Below are 18,850 nucleotides of genomic sequence, written 5' to 3'. Positions count from 1 at the left end.
TGGAGTACAGTGGTGCGATTTCAGCTCGCTGCAAACTCTGCCTCCTGGGTTCAAGTGATTCTCCTGCCTCAGCTTCCCAAATAGCTGGGATTACAGGCGTGTACTACCACGCCCAGCTAATTTTTGTATTTTTAGTAGGGACAGGGTTTCACCATGCTGGCCAAGCTGGCCTTGAATGCCTGACCTCAAGCAATCTGCCTGCCTCAGTCTCCCAAAGTGCTGGGATTACAGGTGTGAGCCACCGCGCTGGCCTCACTAGGTATTCTTTTGTATTTCATGACCATGGCCTTCTTTGCTCTCCTCCTACTGGGTATGAATTTTTACAGATATCAAGATCACATACTGAAACTTCTGGTCCAGTATACGTTGTATCTTCTTCTTCAGTTTCTTCAGGTCCTCCTAAAGTATCTATTAAGTCATCCAAAGCAGCATCCATGCCTGACTGGAAAAGGAAGAACAGATATTTAAATGTTATTTGTTACACATATTTCACTTTTAGTTTAACTACGAAAAAGCCATTCTGTGTAGAAAAACCACCAAACACCAAAAGTTCTTCAACTAGTTCCCCAAAATAGTTAAAATCTGGTCTCTAACAGACTTTACTATTTAAGTCTCAAAGTACAAATTCTGGGTGGGAAAGATAAAAAGCCACATTCAGGCAAGAAGCACAGTTTCAACAAGTTTACGTGCATTACATACATGAACAAATATATAAGTTCATTAAAGCTGCCAGTCCATTGCACTGACAGTTAAAAAAAGAAAAGTAAAACAAAACAAAACAAAATACAGGGAATTATAACCATGTTGCTCTAAGCGATAAGGGAAATGCTTAGTATTTATTGCTTATCAGTACTTTTCCAGAGTTTCAAAGAAAGAACCCCTAAAAATCTCTATATGGTACCTCTTCCAAATATAATCTATTTCATGAGTGACATCACTCTGTATTATTTCATTCATGTTTTTTTGTTGTTGTTGTTCACTTGCTTGCCTGAAGAGGTTTACAAAACAGAAATTACCTGAGACATTAAACTTACAAGAACTCACAAGTTTACTATGTCAATATGGGCTTAAATCAGTATAATTGATGTGGTTTGACTCGTGTCTCCACCCAAGTCTCATCTTGAATTGTAATCCCCATGTGTCGAGGGAGGAACCTAGAATCTCCATGTGTCGAGGAAGGGAGGTGACTGGATCATGGGGTGATTTTCATGCTGTTCTGATGATAGTGAGTGAGTTCTGATGAGATCTGATGCTTTTATAAGTGTTTGACAGTTCCTCCTTCACACACTCTCTCTCCTGCTGCCTTGTGAAGAAGGTGCCTGCTTCCCCTTCCAGCATAACTGTAAGTTTCCTGAGACCTCCGCAGCCACACAGAACTATGAGTCAATGAAACCTCTTTTCTTTATAATTACCCAGTTCTTTATAATAGTGTCAAAACAGACTAATACAATAATAAATAAGAGTGCCTCTATTTTTTATGTTAAGGATGATTCGTTATGAACAATAACCTGCATTGAAAGGAGAAAACAACAGTCTAGGAAAGGACTTTGTATTATTTGATTTAGACGAAAAATAATTATTTAATTTTTTTTTTTTTTTTTTTTTGCAACTACCCTATTCCCCTGACAATTTTAGGACCCTCCTGATCATGGATATGTGGAATACAATTTGAAGGTTTAGACTGATTCTTTTAGGAATTTCAGAATAAAGAAGTACCTGACTTCTTTAGTAATATCTCTGGTTAAATAAAGTGTATTTGCAGGAGAGAAACTGGAATGTAAACTGCATGGGATGAAACTGGAGTTTTTTTTTTTTTTTAAAGGATTATAATATCAAGTGTTACAAATATGAGTGTGAAAACCGTACTTCCAACCCACACTTTCAATATTAGCTTGAAACAATAATTCATTAAAATGGTCCTTTAAATTACCCCCTCATATTATTTGCCCACAAGAAATCATATTTGTTAAATAGAGAGCATATGAGTAACTATCTCATGTAGAAGGACACTGCTGTCTTTGTACCTTTCCCGATGGTTTATCCGGTTTAGATTCAACTGGCACAGCTGGGGTTAACGATTTCTTTTCTTTTTTCTGGTAAGAATTGAGAAATTAAAAACTCCTTCCTACATACCTTAATAAAACTCAATACTATTACAAATTTTTAAATAAATTCATTATATTAATAGCATTGATCATACACCGAACATCTGCTCTACAGCAGACACTGTGCTTGTATGTTTTATATCCTTTTTCAGAAGGGCTTCAATTTTATTAGTCTCATTTAGTGATGGGCAAAGCAAAGCTCAGATTAGGACACTTTCCTCAGGTTACACAGTAAGGGACAGAATGCAGATTTGAATCCAAGACTGTTTCTTTCTTTGCTGCTCTTCTCCAGGACCCACAGCCAGTCTTTGCAACATCCATGAATTCTTGCTGTAGGCTTCCACTTTTGGCTTTCCTCTCTGGGTCTTTGCCCCTACACATCAAGACCTCCATATTCCTCACTTTGGCATCTCATTACCTTCTCTTTCCTTAAAATGAGTTTATCGCTCATCGTTGCTTCCAATGCTCTATCAAAGATTGCAAATAACTTTTCCATCTGCAGTTTCCACGCTTTTATCCAGATATAATCTCTGAAATGTGACCCTTGGAGCATCTCTCCCTCCCAGCTGCCACCTTTCAGCACCATTCTGATTCTATTGTGGCATCTATGCCCTTTGTTCTCCATTACCTCTGGCATCTCTTTTACTTTGGTCCCCACTGTATACACTCTGCACATTTCTGCCCTGTGCTGGAGGTCTTATCCAAAATCATTCTCTATGGCCAGGGGCAAATGCTTTCAGAGACTGGCAGAAACTAAACGGGTGAAGTTGTTGGGTTAAGATAAAAGGGGACCATATCCCATTTGAAGGTATCCAAATTCAGGCAACAAAGCACAGGAAGAGCACAGGCTCTGAATGCCAAGGTTTGCATGACAGTTGAGACACGCATGGCTGCCTGAGGCTTTAGCAAGTCACTTCTCCTTGGAGATATTAGGTAAGTGAATCTATACGAAGTATAAAAACTATTGTTTGTCACATGCTCGCCACTATGTAAGTACTTGCTATGTAATTGTAAGTGCTAAATAAGTGACTGTTAACAATTGCAATGCTAGAAACACTGTGGGGGCCACTAGGGTGTGAGCCTGAGTCTGGATAATTGAAACCACTTCCATGATTCAGCCACTACCTCATGCAGATATTCACTTATGCTCTCTCCCGCACCTTCCTCTTCCTTCTCAATGTCTCTCTTCCCCTCCCTCTCTCCCTACTATTTGTCTATTCCATCCATTCTTTCTCTTCCTCTCCCTTTCCTCCTATTTCATTCTTTTCTATTAGAAAACAGTATTTTAATGTCTTGCTACACATATTTCTATGGACATTTCAAACACTTAAATTCAGCCTGTCCAAAATCAGATATATCCCTTTCCTCCTCAATTCCTCTGACATCTGTACTCCTGTCAATGGTACCCAGGGAACTTAGGGACTGGACTGCAAGGCACCCAGCTCACAATTTTAAAAGGCACTCATTCTCAGGTGCCAACTCTGCACTTGCACAAACCGGACAAAGAGCTCCTAGGGGCCTCCTTTCCCTTACCGTGTGGTTACCAACTTCGTGCAATCAGACTCAGAAGCACCAGGTTATCTTAGATTTTACTTTGTCTTTGCTCACTTTAGTCAATCATTTCCTAAAACCTGAAGATTTTTGCTCTGCAATTCGTCTTGGATAACTCTCCACTTTCTTATTCTATCACAGCTGTAATTTAGGTTAAAATATGACTCATCAGGACTACTGAAACAGTCCCTGACCAACGTTCCATCTTCCTATCTCTATGCTATCCACCTACTGAAGTCCCTTAATCCTTCTGCAGCTCGGATTCAATTGCATCACTCCATCTGTTCTCTCAGGTTTTCAATGGCTACCTGCTGTCAGCTGAATCACTACATGTACAAACTCACCTTAGCATTCTCCACTGCAGTGCTCAACCTGTCTTTCTGGTCTTACAGCCCCACCACTCACTTCCTCTGTGCTTCACCCATGTTGGAATGTACTTTGTGACCAGAACACATCTTACACTTTTCAACACCTTGATGCATTTGCAAGCCTGCAATCCCAGCTGTCCTTCCATGCCTAACTGAACTTGGATCTACTCTCTCAAAGCCCTTGTGGATTCCCTGAATTAGATAGAATCCCTTCATTCCCCACCAAACAACAACCTGTGGGGGCCTTTCTTAATCTGATTGAAATACAGTCCCAGGTATATTGTCTTTTCCCCACCCCCTAGACAGGCCAGCCTACAGCTAATGCATCCTGCAGAACCAACCATGGTACTTTATTTAGTTATTTTATTTTATCTTTTTGAGGCAGTGTTTTGTTCTTGTTGGCTAGGCTGGAGTGCAATGGTGCAATCTTGGCTCACCACAACCTCTGCTTCCCGGGTTCAAGCAATTCTCCTGCCTCAGCTTCCCAAGTAGCTGGGATTACAGGCCTGTGCCACCACACCTGGCTAATTTTGTATTTTTAGTAGAGACAGGGTTTCTCCATGTTGGTCAGGCTGGTCTTGAGCTCCCAACCTCGGGTAATCTGCCTGCCTTATGGTACTTTAAACATGCTATGTACTAAAATAAGAAGGCAAGTCATTAAATCCTATTTAATGGGAGAAGAATCAGAGGCAAGGTAAAGTAAAATGAATTGCCTCAAGTTCCAGCACAGGTCAATGCACAGAATTCCACATAAGCCTCTCCTAATTTTATTGTTTAGTTTTCACTTATAACACTGGTTAATCCACATCTAGCTCAACCCTGAAAATTTTGATTACATTTAAAAATCTATTTTAGCGGGCCTAACCCTCTGCCTTAAATCTATCCATTTTCAAACTGAAAACATTGATAACATTTAAAAATCTATTTTAACGTATCTAATCTTCTGCCTGAAATGTATCCATTTTCAAATGATTTCATCTAAGCATTCCTCATTGGCACAAGAGTGCTGTGTCTTCCTGGGGTGAGGCCATGAGTCTCAAGGTAGTATACAAGTGATCTATTGCAAGAAAAAACACTTTTAAGTTTGATATTTTCATTTAAAAGTTTTTGTAAATGTCGCCTTTGCTCCATAGGAGACCTGTATGAATTTGGATAAAATAATGTACCTTTTCTCCCAAAATCCCAGGGGAAAAAATGATGTTTCAGGGAGATGTGCCATATTTTTACCCTAAAAATCATTTACCCTATGACTTTCTTTACCATTTAACCTGTAGCAGGATATCTGTCCCATTTACAGAAGCAAAAGTATAGATAAATCTATATTAGTTTTAAATTTTTCATTCCCATCTTCTCATTGTTCCTTCACTTGATTACTTGTGGTTTCAAATTGATTACATGCTCTCCAAACTGATTACCAATTCTATATTGCTACGGGTAGAAAAGGTAGATAACTTCTCATCTTATATTCCTGGGCAGGGATCGGAAGCAACTCTTCAAAAAATCTAAGAAAGGTATGCCCACAATCACCTAGCTCAACACATCTACTTCATCCTGAGAAGGCTTGAAATATTTCCTTTGGAAACTTCTCATATCCATTCATGTTGATGTCATGGTTGTGATACACTAGTATCAAGACAGTTGGCATCAACATTGAAAGTTGAAAAAGTCTCTTCAAATGCTCATGGAAATTTTATTTGCTTTATTTCATACCTATAAATTTGGAAGGCAGAGTCTGAGTCAACTCACATTTTAATGTCCTTGGTATTGATATCAGTACCTTATACATGGCATGTACTCAGTAAGCATTTACTGAATATATAAATATAAAAATTATTCTTGGTATCTTGTTCACTCTCTATCCCTTAAATGCATGCTCTTCACAAAATTTTACATATAACCAATGTTCATTTTGCCAAATGATAGGTTATTTGAGCATACGCTTCTTAGAAACTTGAGAAGCACAGGGGCCCACATTTCCGTCTGCTTGTGTGTGCTCACCTTGTCACCCGGCTTGCCAGATGTTGCAGCGACACCAGCAACACTCTCCCCACCAGCAGAAATCGTGTCTTGTGGTTTAGTCTAAGACAGTGAGGATAAAAAGTTGACAGAGCTAAGTATCTCTGTATGGCTATTATCAAGATCATGAGTTTCAAATGTCACTAACATCTGCCAGTTCACCCACATGGACACCATGATAAGGCAATGTTTACTCACTTCTATTGTACATGGTGCAGTGCTAGGCACCACGTAAAGCTGGACTCAAGAGCCTAAAACGTTCATGCAGGTAACATGAGTAGGTCAATCAGGCTAGGTAGTGACTGTGGTAAACTGGAGTACACATACCTGGGTTAATGGCTCTAGTCAATTGTTGGCAATGTGAGCTCACTGTTGCTAGACAGTCTGATTTTTCAAGAGAAGTTACAATTTGGGATGTTATGTGAAATACCCTGACTTTGATTGCTGGCAATTAATTAAAAATAATTTTTTAACAACATTGTAAGCCAAACAAAAGAAACATGTGCCTTTTAAGTGGTAGATCACAAATCTGTGATCTCTGATATAAAACATATTGTGAGGCAAGCCCCGTTATTATCTTCCAAGTGCTCTCCATGAACAAGTATTTCTTGTAGATGTTAATTCTCCTAAAAGCTGGCTGCTATTAACCACATAATTATGGAAGCAATTTCTAATTTTCAGCTCTGTAAGTTCAACTCTTCTACAGCACGACCCTAAAAATGCTTTAGGATTTCCATTTAAAGAACCAGATAATTCAGGGCACATATGTTCCCCAGTCCAGGTGTGGGGGGGTCCGGGAGGCAGCCTCAATCCAAAGCTGCCTGTCTGGGAGACAGCAGAGCCTGCTGCCCAGCAGTCACAGCTGGTTATTGCTGGGCAGTGGGAGAAGGATGGAGAGAGCATCCCCTAGGCCAATCTGATGCCCTTCTCAGGCCATCCATACATCCAAGTTTCTATAAGTCTATTTGAAAAACCAACAAAATAATAATACCAAATCACTACAATACAAAATATATTCAGCACAGCCCCACAGATTTAACTACACACCTCAGTGTTAACAGGGTAACCGTATCTTATTACCCAGTTGATGTTAAGGTTTTCCATTATCAATCTGCTTCATTTACCTTTGGTTCTGTTGATTTCTCTGATGGCTGCTGTTCAGCTGATCTGGAAACTGCTTTTTTATTGTGAGCATCCTTACTTCCTGTACCTGATGCCTGCTTGGGTAGGCTTTTTTGCTGAAAGTACATACACAGGTGCCCACACACATACAAAGACATCGTTAACAAGATGGTAGTCTTAAACATAATACCGATACATTATAGAATAAAAATTGTTCATAACAGTTGTGCTGTCTGTGGTTCTAAAGTATGTGAATTTGAATTAGTGTGATGTACATGTGACAATTTCACTTTAGGTACAAAATCTGAAATAGTGCAAATCCTTCCCCCAAAATTCAGCAAGAATCACACAAATTGTAAACACTGCTATTGCCACATGATGGCACCATTTTAGCTGAAGAAACTAATATCCAACTATTCACTGTAGGGATTAGTTTTGAATTGATGAAAGATTTTAATTATATCCCACCAAAAGATGTTGCCTTATAATTAAGTCCTGATGATAATCATTTACCTCTGTGTGTTCTTTTGGCTTTCCTTCTTGGGATTTTTTCTCATGAACCACAGACAGCTGTCAATTTCAAAAGATTAAACTTGATTACACTGGAATCCAACTTGTAATACTTTCAGACAAGAACAAGAACAAAATTCCAACTAAAACATTCTGCCTTTTTTCAGGAAAAGAACACTTAGGCCCACTCTTTAGGGTCACAGAAGTAGACATGTGTTATCAGGTTAATAGTAACCCTGTCAGCAGTCTCTGAGAATGGTGATTATCAGAATAATGAAAAATTTAGTATTTCATCTGAATAATATTTTCAAATACATGTATATCTCTAAATTACTGGTTGTTTTTCACAAATATACACAGATAACACATGAGCCATGTGACTACTGAGTTTGTTGAGAGCTGATCCCACTCTAGAAAATATATTTTAGGCCGGGCATGGTGGCTCACACCTGTTGGGAGGCCGAGGCAGGCGGATCACGAGGTCAGGAGATCGAGACCATCCTGGCTCACACAGTGAAACCCCATCTCTACTAAAAATACACACAAAAAATGAGCCAGGTGTGGTGGCAGGCGCCTGTAGTCCCAGCTACTCAGGAGGCTGAGGCAGGAGAATGGCGTGAACCCGGGAGGTGGAGCTTGCAGTGAGCCAAGATTGCGCCACTGCACTCCAGCCTGGGCGACAGAGCAAGACTCCATCTCAAAAAAAAAAAAAAACCAAACCAAACCAAAACAAAAAAACAAACAACAACAACAAAAATATACATATATTTTTTTTAAATCTCCTTTCATAGGATTTACAGAGTTTTTTTTTTCTTTGTTAGTAGAGAAGATCTTATCACCAGAAACCCAATTTTCTTGAGATTCAGTAGATAATAAAAAGTATTTAAAGTGGAATAGAAGACAACTTCTACTTAGCTGCGAATTCTTCACTCTGGAGTACCCTGTGTTCTACCATCCCCAGGGCCACCAGGAGGCCTTCCACAAAATCAGACAAGCCTCACCTTTCACCCTCACCTGTGCTTGAAGTACCTGGGCTCAAATATCTATGCTTTTCCACAGGAAATCTTGTGGTCTTATCTTAGTACTTGCTTTAAGTGCTTGACAAAATAAAACGCAGCACCTTGTTGAAGAGAAACATTTGTGTTGCCATACACACCCTGGTGTTCACCTCCACACAGAGGCAGAATGGCATTCATTCTCGTCAGTCATGGGTCAGGAAAGCAACAGAAGCTAGCCTTCCATGTAACTGTTAACTAGTTCCACCAACTGAGATAAGATTGTCACGATAAACCCAGCCAGCCTCTTAAGAAAGATTCTCATCTGTAAGGCATCTAGGTGCTGAGTTCAGCAGATGCCTTATTCTTGATGTCTCACTGGAATTGGAATTGGATATTCACAACTCTTTGCCTCTTTTCCTTTGTTCCTCTTGCTTTTTTCTTTTTCAAAACAATCACTATACATATAACAAAAAACTAGATTTGAACAAAATACTTCTGCAATAGCGTTTTCATCTATAAATTACTATATATTCTTTTTAACAATATATGGACTTAATATTATGAATATTTTATATATTCTACATGTACACAGTCATTCAAAAGGGTAGTCCAAAAATTAATTAAATTAGCCAGCAACCCCCTTTACCATTCACAGCAGTGCCAAGGTAGGAAGTTGATTATTCATTATTATTAAAAAGAATCCAAATATCTCACTAGCAGACTTAAACTGTTTACCTTGGTTGATTGTGACTTCTTCTCAGGTTCTGTTTTTACAGCCTAAATTCAGAAAAAGAAAAAAAAAGGAAGAAAGAAAAGAAAGATAGACATAGTTTACAAAGATTATCATAGATTTTCTTCAACTGAGGAAACTCAAAAGAGATGATTTTTAATGTGATTATAAACATTATCAGTTAAGTTTGCCACACTTTGCTTGAAATTGCAACTCTTTAGATAAACAATTATGTATACTAGTTAATATTCTGCTGTTACTATTCAGGGAGCAATTTATATCTTCTTGCTAGGTATATCAAAGATACGTAAAGATTTACTACTATTTACATTGTAACAAATACATGTGGAACAGAAAATAAAAACCCTCATCACAAAGCCAAGGGCACTGTGTTTCCATGCCACTAACAAGGTGTTTTTATCAGCGAAATACTCATCACGGGTTTTGGCTGACAGTGTAAAACAATGGGTTGGTGACAGAATTGAGGGCACAGAAAGCAGTGAAAATTATTTTTAGTGCCAGAATGTGGCTGATGGGCAGCTAAGCCTACAGAAAGTCCATGATGGGATCTCAGTGTTAACGGAAGACTGTGAATTGCAGCTATTAGCACATGCTGAGCGGATGATGTAACCATTAGTAAACAGAGATGCCCTAGTACAATGAACAACATCACCTGTTTTTTGTGTTTTTTCTTGTTAGGAAGATGTGGTCCTTCCATCTGTTGGCTGACGGGAATGGCCTAATATAAGAGCACAGCCCCAGGTATAATTTTATTTTATCTGTCAGTCAAATAAGTAACATGTACAAAAAGGGTTAAAATGATTATATCAAGATTCATTCTATTCATCTATTGCATCTACGCGATGCATATGTGTATGACTCCAAGAAGTTGTAGGCATATTTACATTCTAAGGTCCTATGCAAATGTTTCCGTTTGTGTTTACATTTTTTCAGTGAAGGTTTTTTTAGCAAAGGTTTCCATTAATAAAATTAATTTCTCATTCCTTTCCTTTCCCTGTGTAGAGACTACATGAATAGTATTTTTTCCTATGTATCCAATGTTTAGTTATGATCAAATAGTCACAGATGTTACTGAAAGTTTTATGAAATTCTGTCAACATAATCCCCCCAAAATTGTAAACATTTAGTGCATGGATTTTTATTGGGCACATCATAGTCCTGTATGTAGGGATTAATTTAAAGTTCTAGAAATGCTTCTAAAGAACTGTTTGTAATTTAGCATCTTTGGTATGATATTTTACAGTTTTATCCAACTAAACATTACTTGTGTAAAAACAAGTAAGTACATGCATGCATTCTCAATATAGGCAAGATATAAAACCATGAATAAAACTTGATTAAACATTTCATGAACTTTTCAGTCAGAGATTACAAACTAGGGTCCAATGCTTCCTGCCGTTTCTTTCCTTTTTATCTGCTTGGTGGTATCAGCACAAACTAGTGGTTTTTATTTACTTTTTTTTAATTTGAAGAGGCTAAAGTCAAATGTCCTCTTAATTTATCATGTCTTCTACTTCAGTAATGAAGACACACACTTTCCTCAAATAATGGCCCCTTGCTATGACAACACACTATTTTGGGAAGGAAACAAAGCTTATGATTGAAATATTTTTAAAGAAATTTTAAATTTTGGATCCTTTCACACTACATTCTCATTAATGAGTTTCTATTTATGGTACTATCCTTTCAGTTTATGCAAATATAATTTATTAAATGATCAACAAAGAAAATAAGCCAGCTGGTTTGAATCTATTAATATCTTGCAATTTGGCAATCAAGATTTTGCATGGGAGAACTCTACACTACAATTAAGAATGTATGTTCACAGACACAAGCAGCTTATAACGCAATGTATATTTAAATCAGTAACTGCTAAATTTATTTTTGTAGTGGTTGTGCTGAATATAATAATGATGACCGTAATAACTAATGTGTATCAATCACCTCTCATGTGTCAACTCACTTTATCTTCATAATAATCCTATGAGATAAGTATTATTATACCCATTTCACAGTATGAGAAATTGAGTTTAGAGCAGTTAAATAACTCCCTAAAGACATCCATGGTGGACCTGAGGTTGTGTGTGTTCTAGTTACTGCACTGCACTCTTTCCCCAGTATTGGCCAACAGACAATCCAATCTGGACACTTGCTTAGGACAGGAATTGTCCAATATACATTATGCTCCCTTACACAGTCTTGTGAGGCAGGTACTATTATCACCTTCCTCCAAACTGTACCGATAAGGAAGCCAAAGCAAAAAGGGATTGTCCAATATCACAGCTGATGTGGAACCAAGTTCCAGGGAAAGACACTTGAGGCCAAAAATGGTCCCTACTCAGCCACTGGGGACACTTTATCACGTGCATCTTATTTTTGTTTCTCCCTCTCTTCTCTCTCCTACTTCCCTCCAGTTTCACAGGACTGCCAAGAATCCTCATGATTAGTGTTTAGAGAAGGGTGAAGAGTTCGCTGACATTTGTTCTAGGTAACAGGCCACACTTGAAATAAACATTGGTCCTTGAGCTGAGGCACAGGGGATTAGAATCAGGCAACAAGATGAAAAAGAATCAAAAGAATAAAAAGGAAATCCTATATTTCTGGCTCTCCTTCCTATCTCTTTTTTACGGTTTTCATGATCTCTAAATTCAATGAGATTATTTATTTATTTATTTTTGAGACAGGGTCTTGCTCTGTCATCTGGGCTGGAGTGCAGTGGTGCAATCACAGCTTGCTGCACCTTGATCTCCTGGGCTCAAGCCATCCTCCTGCTTCAGCTTCCTGAGTAGCTGAGACTACAGGAGTACACCACCACACCTGGCTAATTTTTTGTAGACACGGGATCTTGCTATGTTGGCCAGGCTGGTCCCCAACTCCTGGGCTCAAGCCATCCTCCTGCCTTGACCTCTCAAAATGCTGGGATTATAGGTGTGAGCCACTGAGCCTGGCCTTAATGAGAACTTTTATTTTGTAGATGCTTCTGGAATATTTTTTAAAATTAGGACTTTTTAATTTTAGGCTGCATACAGTGGCTCATGCCTGTAATACCAGCACTTTGGGAGGCTGAGATGGGAGGACTGCTTGAGCCCAGGAGTTTGAGACCAGCCTGGGTAACATAGCAAGATCATGTCTCTACAGAAAAACAAAAATAATAACCAGGCATGGTGGTGTGCCCCTATAGTTCTAGCTACTCAGGAGACTGAGGTGGGAGGATCACTTGCACCCACGAGGTTAAGGTTGCAGCAAGCTGTGATCATGCCACTACACTCCAGCCTGGAAGACAGAGCGAGACCCTGCCTCAAGAGAAAAAAAAATAAAAGATTTTTAATTTTTTAAGATTAAGCTTGACATAATAGAGACAGCTAACATTAATTATAGATTATGTAATGTATATTTTGAAAGCAATTTATAAATCAATGTAAATTTCAATACTAAATTTAAAAAATGATAATTTTAGATTAAAATTTTAAATGAATGCTAAATGACATTTGTAAGAACTTTGATGTGGATAGTGTATTTCTAGATATTTGTAATGTTCTCTGAAGATGATTCAAGATGAAGTCATATAATCCTTTGATAGTACTAAGTTATAGTGCCACATCACCCGGGATAGGAAACTACAGGGATAGCACAGTAATATGAAAGACAGAAAACAAAAGTAGGTTGGTAATTTTAAACAAGGGCAATTTAATAATAATGGAGTTGGGGTAGCTCTTAAAGGTATTAAAAAATATTGGCAGCTGGGTGCAGTGGCTCACGCCTGTAATCCCAGCACATTGGGAGGCCGAGGTGGGTGGATCACAAGGTCAGGAGATCGAGACCATCCTGGCTAACACGGTGAAACCCCGTCTCTACTAAAAATACAAAAAATTAGCTGAGTGTGGTGGCGGGCACCTGTAGTCCCAGCTAATCGGGAGGCTGAGGCAGGAGAATGGCGTGAACCTGGGAGGCGGAGCTTGCAGTGAGCCGAGATCGCCCCATTATACTCCAGCCTCGGCGACAGAGTGAGACTCTGTCTCAAGAAAAAAAAAAAAAGAATATTGGCACACAAACATTAGTGGCGAGAATTTTGAAAATGTTCCCTTTTTAATTCCCTCCCCTGAAATATTCTCAAGAGACAGAGCTTGAGATAGAGTAACTTTAGGGAGAGGGTTTAAAAGGCAGCTGCAGCCAGCTCTTCGGAACAAAGTGGACAATCCCACTAGAGGAAATTATTTTATTTTTAATTCTGAAATTCAAAAAAATAATTTTAAGAATAAATCCCAAATAGAGCTCAAGAAAGGTTTGTCAATAAAATGGTACCCCACAAGACTCAAATTTCAGGAAAAAAAAAAAAAACAAAACTTGAGAAAGCATCTGAAATAACCAGTATGTTTTTATGTTCATTTATTATAATTTTTCATTTTTATATTTATTTTTAAATGACCAGAACAGTAAGACCATTTTAGCAAGAAATTAATAATTTATATTCTCATTTCAATGTAGAAAAATGTACTTAGAGAAATATTTTCAACTAAAAAACTCAATCAATATAGGATCAAAAACAAAAACAAAACTGGCCACGGGCATGGTGGCACATTCCTATAATCCCAGCACTTTGGGAGGCCCAAGTGGAAGGATTGCTTCAGCTCAGGAATTTGAAACCAGCTTGGGCAACACAGTGAGACCCTGTCTCTACAAAATCAAAACAAAACAACAATTAGCTGGGCATGGTGGTGTGCCTCTGTAGTCCCAGCTACTCAAGAGGCCGAGAAGGGAGCATCGCTTGAGTCCCGGAGGTTGAGGCTGCAGTGAGTGTAATCACATCACTATACTCCATCCTGGGTGACAGAGCAAGATGCTGTCTCAAAACAAAGCAAAACAAAACAAAACAACTCTAGGTGACTCCACTTTTCTAGATAATCTAAAACCATGTAGATGATGTGTAAGGTAAATATTGGAAGGAAGGCTGAGTTTTCAAAGACCCCCATAAATTAGGAAGAAAATGTTTACTTCCATAATTAAAACTTCTTAGCATATATAACTCATCATCAACAATTAGTCTACATTTGTTTTGCTTTGCAGCACAATCAACTTAAATTAGCACTCACTCAATTAGCATTCTTCATACCTTGGTTTCTGTGGGATTCATACTGGAAGACTTGCTGGTGGCACCAGAGGAAGCTGACACCTATAAAGGAAAGAAAGAAATAGAAAGTTTGATTCTATTTAACCTACAATCTACTTGGTCCTTCAGCTCCTCTTAACCATACTGCCTTGGCCCTTTACCTTTGTTTTATCCAGTTCAGAGCACAAAAATCTAGTAGGAGGTGGTGTCCAGTAGTGAAAACCTTTGTAACCAGATCAAATAGGTTCAAAATTTGGATCTGCTATTTACTAAACAATCTCGGATAAGATACTTAAATTTTATAATCTCCAGTTTCCCAACCTCAATTTTTCTTTAGTAGTTAACAACTACCTTGTAAATTTATTATAAGAATGACTCCCTGGCACATAATGACTGCTCAGTAAATATTATTATAATTACTGTTTATGTTATTTTCAGAAAAAACATGGACTTTGCAACTCAACAAAATTTTGTTCAAGCCCCAGCTCTGTCAATTATAAGCTCTGTGACTCTTGAGCTTTAGTTTTCCAGGTCCATTTACATATGAAGGCCAATAACATCTATTTGCAGGGTTGTATTTGAGATAATGTGGCAAAACATCTGGCAAATTGTAGGTGCTCATTAAATTGCCAGTGTGTTATTCCTAAATCATAAGATAGAAGGACAAAACTCCCGGAAATAGACTTGGGTGGATGCGAACCGTCCTTTCAGTGTCACGTAAGGAAGAGAAGGTGGAGACAAGGTTGCAGGGGGGATTCTGTTGCGTTATCTGTCTCATCTAGGCTCTTCCTTAGAAGGCAAGAGGTGATGAATAGTAACTATTCAAGAAACACCCTTCCTCGAGATGCTTGCAGTGGTGCAATATGCCTCTGTGATCCAGTCATCTAAGTACTGGGATGTGCGTGTGGATACTTGTATGGCTTGGAGTACTATTCTAGTACTTAACTTGTATTATACTGGCTAATATTAAACAGATAATTATCATCTTTGCAAACTCCTACCCAGACTCATTTAAACCTCCTTAACATTTAAGTCCGTTAGGTTTTAGAACCCAGGGATTCCATTTGGCATGAGCTGCCTTCTTAAGTAACTGACTGTCAGTAAACAGCTGCTACACTGCCAACAACACCCAGGGAAGCCTATAAGATGAACCTCACACTGTCTCTAATGCCTGGCCCAAAGCCACTTCAGAGGCTGAGTCACAGGGCAGCATGACCCCATCCCTGCTTCTCCCTCACCTTCCCCCACCCCCAATACACTACCATTGAAAGTGATTGTATGAAACCCACTATAGCCTATGGCCCATTAATAAAATCACCTTCCCCACAAACCTCAGTTAATGTAGAACACGTTGATGCTTGTAGTTAAACTATCATAATTTACAGATAGAAATACAAAGCTTTAGTATACTTATTTTTCAAAAATAATCATATAAACGTAACTATTCCTGAGAACCCTTAGGTACCAACTGGACACCCCCTTCCACCAAAATACACACACACATACACACACACACACGCACACACACACACATACACATAAACAAGCCCCAGTCATTGAAGCAGGGCATGGAAGGGCCTCTCTCACATTGTTTTTGGTATTGAAAACTGGAAGATGTACCAAGGTAGATTTTCCCTCTATCAAATTAATGGATAAATATATGAATATCTGTATTTTTCCTTGAAAATATTTTTAAAATGTTATGGGGATTAATGTCCCTGTATTTATATAATTCTATCCTTCCACAATTGGAATTCGTTGTACAAACTTCTATTCAAACTCAAGAAATTCCATTTAGCTGCATTCCATTCCTTTAATGATTCCCCTCAACCACGCAACAGCAACACAGAAACCAAACACTCTACGTGAAAGTGCTTCTGAAGCTGAAAATCTTTAGGTAGACATAAACTTATTTTTCACACATCCAAATGTATTAAATCATTCCCAAAATCACATTGCCCTGCATTGTCCAGCCCGCCTTGTTACTTTATTAAACAGTAAAGTGATCCTCAAATTCCAGAAAGGAGAAAACTTTCAGAGGGCCCCCATGAACAGAAAATCTCTATACAGAATAGCTGAAAATCAACAATGGCACAGGGTATAGTGGGAATTCAGCTGAGGGCCTTGGCCCCTATTGGCAGCACAGATTCCTGCATGAAAGTTTTCTTCCCTCACTAAGGCACTAACCATTTTAAAACTGAAATATGAAAGCTGCTTCATGGGAGCTGGAAGTAGGGAATATGCCCGTTCGATTATTAACCCATTCGATTCTGGCTACAGCTTGTTCAATTTTTATTCTCTCTGTAAAGACAAGCAACTTTCAATATTTGTAATCTCTGGTGAAGGACTGAATACACTTTCATTGTATATTCTTCTGCATTGTTTGAATTTCATATCATTGGTGTGGATAACGTTTAAAATAAAAATTGTGAAGGGTTAATCCACAGTTCTTCAAAGAGAAAGCACCTTACTGATAAGGCTTAATACAAGCTTTAATACACAGGCTTTAAACAGATGAGAAAAATGGAATCTCATGTCCAAGATTTTACCAGAGTTCATTGGCTCCCCAAGTGTTTACCCAGAATATAGTCTGTGCCAGGTGCTGTGTCAGGTGCTGGGGACACAGACGTAAAACCAGTAGGCATGTCCCTGCCCTTAGGAAAGCTATAGCCTAGTCAAAGATGGCATTAGTAAAATAATCACTCCAATAATTATTTGCTACAAAGGAAAGTCACAGGGTTCCATGAGAATATAGATGAAGGAACCATAGCTAGTTCAGGGGAGAGTTGAGACAGGCAGTTCTGAGAACGTGACCAGTTATGCAGTGACAGGAGGATAAGGAGGAATCGCTCAGGCTGGAAAGGAGCACTCTCTGCACGAGGACCCTCCAAACTGTGTACGCCAGGCCTGGGAGCTTGGCCATCTGACTTCTAACCCAGGGTCCCTCTACTGCAGTGCCTGCCTCTTGGCTGGTCCTCCTAATATCAATGGGCTGCCAATTTTAAAGCACAACCATCAGTGCTCATAGACACCAAAATACCTCTAAAGAATTAATACTGTAAATCAGAGTATAAGGTGCTGCTATCAAAACACTACCTCTCCCAAATGACCCATGTACCTATCTTAATATCCTGAATATTAGTAATCATTTATAAACTTGAATTAAGGCACAAATCAGAGTGACAAGAAGCAGAGAAAAGTTCCTTAATAGAAATCACTCTCCACTTACCCACCTATTCAACAATTGTTATTTAAAAAGCAATGTAGAGATGGGTGCAATCGCTCACACCTGTAATCCCAGCACTTTGGGAGGCTGAGATGGGAGGACTGCTTGAGTCCAGAAGTTGGAGACCAGCCTGGGCAATATTGTGAGACTGTATCTCTACAAAATATTTAAAAATTAGCTGAGGGTGGTGGCAGGCACCTGTAGTCCCAGCTACTTGGGAGGCTGAGGTGGGAGGCTCACTTAACTGTCTTATGAGATTGGATGGGAGTAGGGAGGATTTTGAGCTTCCCAGCAGGTCCTGGCAAGTGGGTCAGGATGGAGGGTAAGGGCTTCTGTAGAAGCTGGAGGAGGGGGGACTCCTAGAATGTGGGCTTGTCCATTGTGCCACTACATGTAGCTGATGGAACAGTCATTCCCTCAACTCCTTACTTCTTTGTCTACCACACATTAGATTCCCTTCACGTCTTCCTGGCCTCCTGCCAGGCACCTCCCACTGGATTACAGGAATCCTCTCTGCCTCCCCTCCAGCCATTCAGCCTCCCTGTGATCTCTCCCCTTGACCCCAGCTGGCTTGGCTCAGAACTTGCACAAAGCGGGGCATCGGATGTGTCAGAATTCTTTCTCCTCATGCCAGACCTTCCTTCCCTTCTCCACCCCATCACTGGCAGCACTCCCATATCCTCCCACCTGCAACACTACTTGCCCTTCACACCTGAATCTGTCTTTGTTTGTGGAGGGTTACTAAGAATATCATGCTGCGTGCATGTTCCCTCCTTCTCCACTTGACAATTCATCGGCAGTTTCACTTTGAGTCACTAACTGTTCTCTCCTTGTTGGCTGCTGTGGCCTCAGGGGCCCTAGGTTCCCTCCCTATACCTCTGACTTGTTTTCTTCTGGAAGCCTCTTCCATGTGCTCCATTCTTCTCTGTATTCTTTAACTTTCAGGTTCAGGGATGTATGTGTAAGCTTGTTAAACAGGTAAACCGCGTGTCATGGGGGTTCAGTGGACAGATGATTTCATCACCCAGGAGATAAGCACAGTACCTGATAGGCAGTTTTTCAATCCTTACCCTCCTCCCTCCCTCTAGTGTTCTTT

General features: G+C 39.3%; 1 protein-coding gene across 1 annotated transcript in view; it reads right to left on the bottom strand.

Moving 5' to 3' along the window:
- Window positions 1-18,850, bottom strand: part of CAST (calpastatin) — a 114,010-nt gene that overhangs the window by 35,071 nt on the left and 60,089 nt on the right. The window contains exons 4-11 of the mRNA XM_011944320.1: window positions 14,532-14,591; window positions 10,074-10,139; window positions 9,406-9,447; window positions 7,676-7,732; window positions 7,165-7,278; window positions 6,023-6,103; window positions 2,025-2,093; window positions 344-442 (exon numbers count right to left, since the gene is read on the bottom strand). Coding sequence (XP_011799710.1) covers window positions 344-442; window positions 2,025-2,093; window positions 6,023-6,103; window positions 7,165-7,278; window positions 7,676-7,732; window positions 9,406-9,447; window positions 10,074-10,139; window positions 14,532-14,552 — 549 coding nt within the window. The 5' untranslated portion in view covers window positions 14,553-14,591. The remainder of the gene's footprint in view (window positions 1-343; window positions 443-2,024; window positions 2,094-6,022; window positions 6,104-7,164; window positions 7,279-7,675; window positions 7,733-9,405; window positions 9,448-10,073; window positions 10,140-14,531; window positions 14,592-18,850) is intronic.

The sequence above is a fragment of the Colobus angolensis genome, unplaced genomic scaffold (genome assembly GCF_000951035.1).
Source record: "Colobus angolensis palliatus isolate OR3802 unplaced genomic scaffold, Cang.pa_1.0 Scaffold23, whole genome shotgun sequence".
Classification (NCBI taxonomy): Eukaryota; Metazoa; Chordata; class Mammalia; order Primates; family Cercopithecidae; genus Colobus; species Colobus angolensis.
The sequence above is the reverse complement of the archived record's forward strand: the minus strand, read 5'-3'. Positions and strand labels throughout refer to the sequence as shown.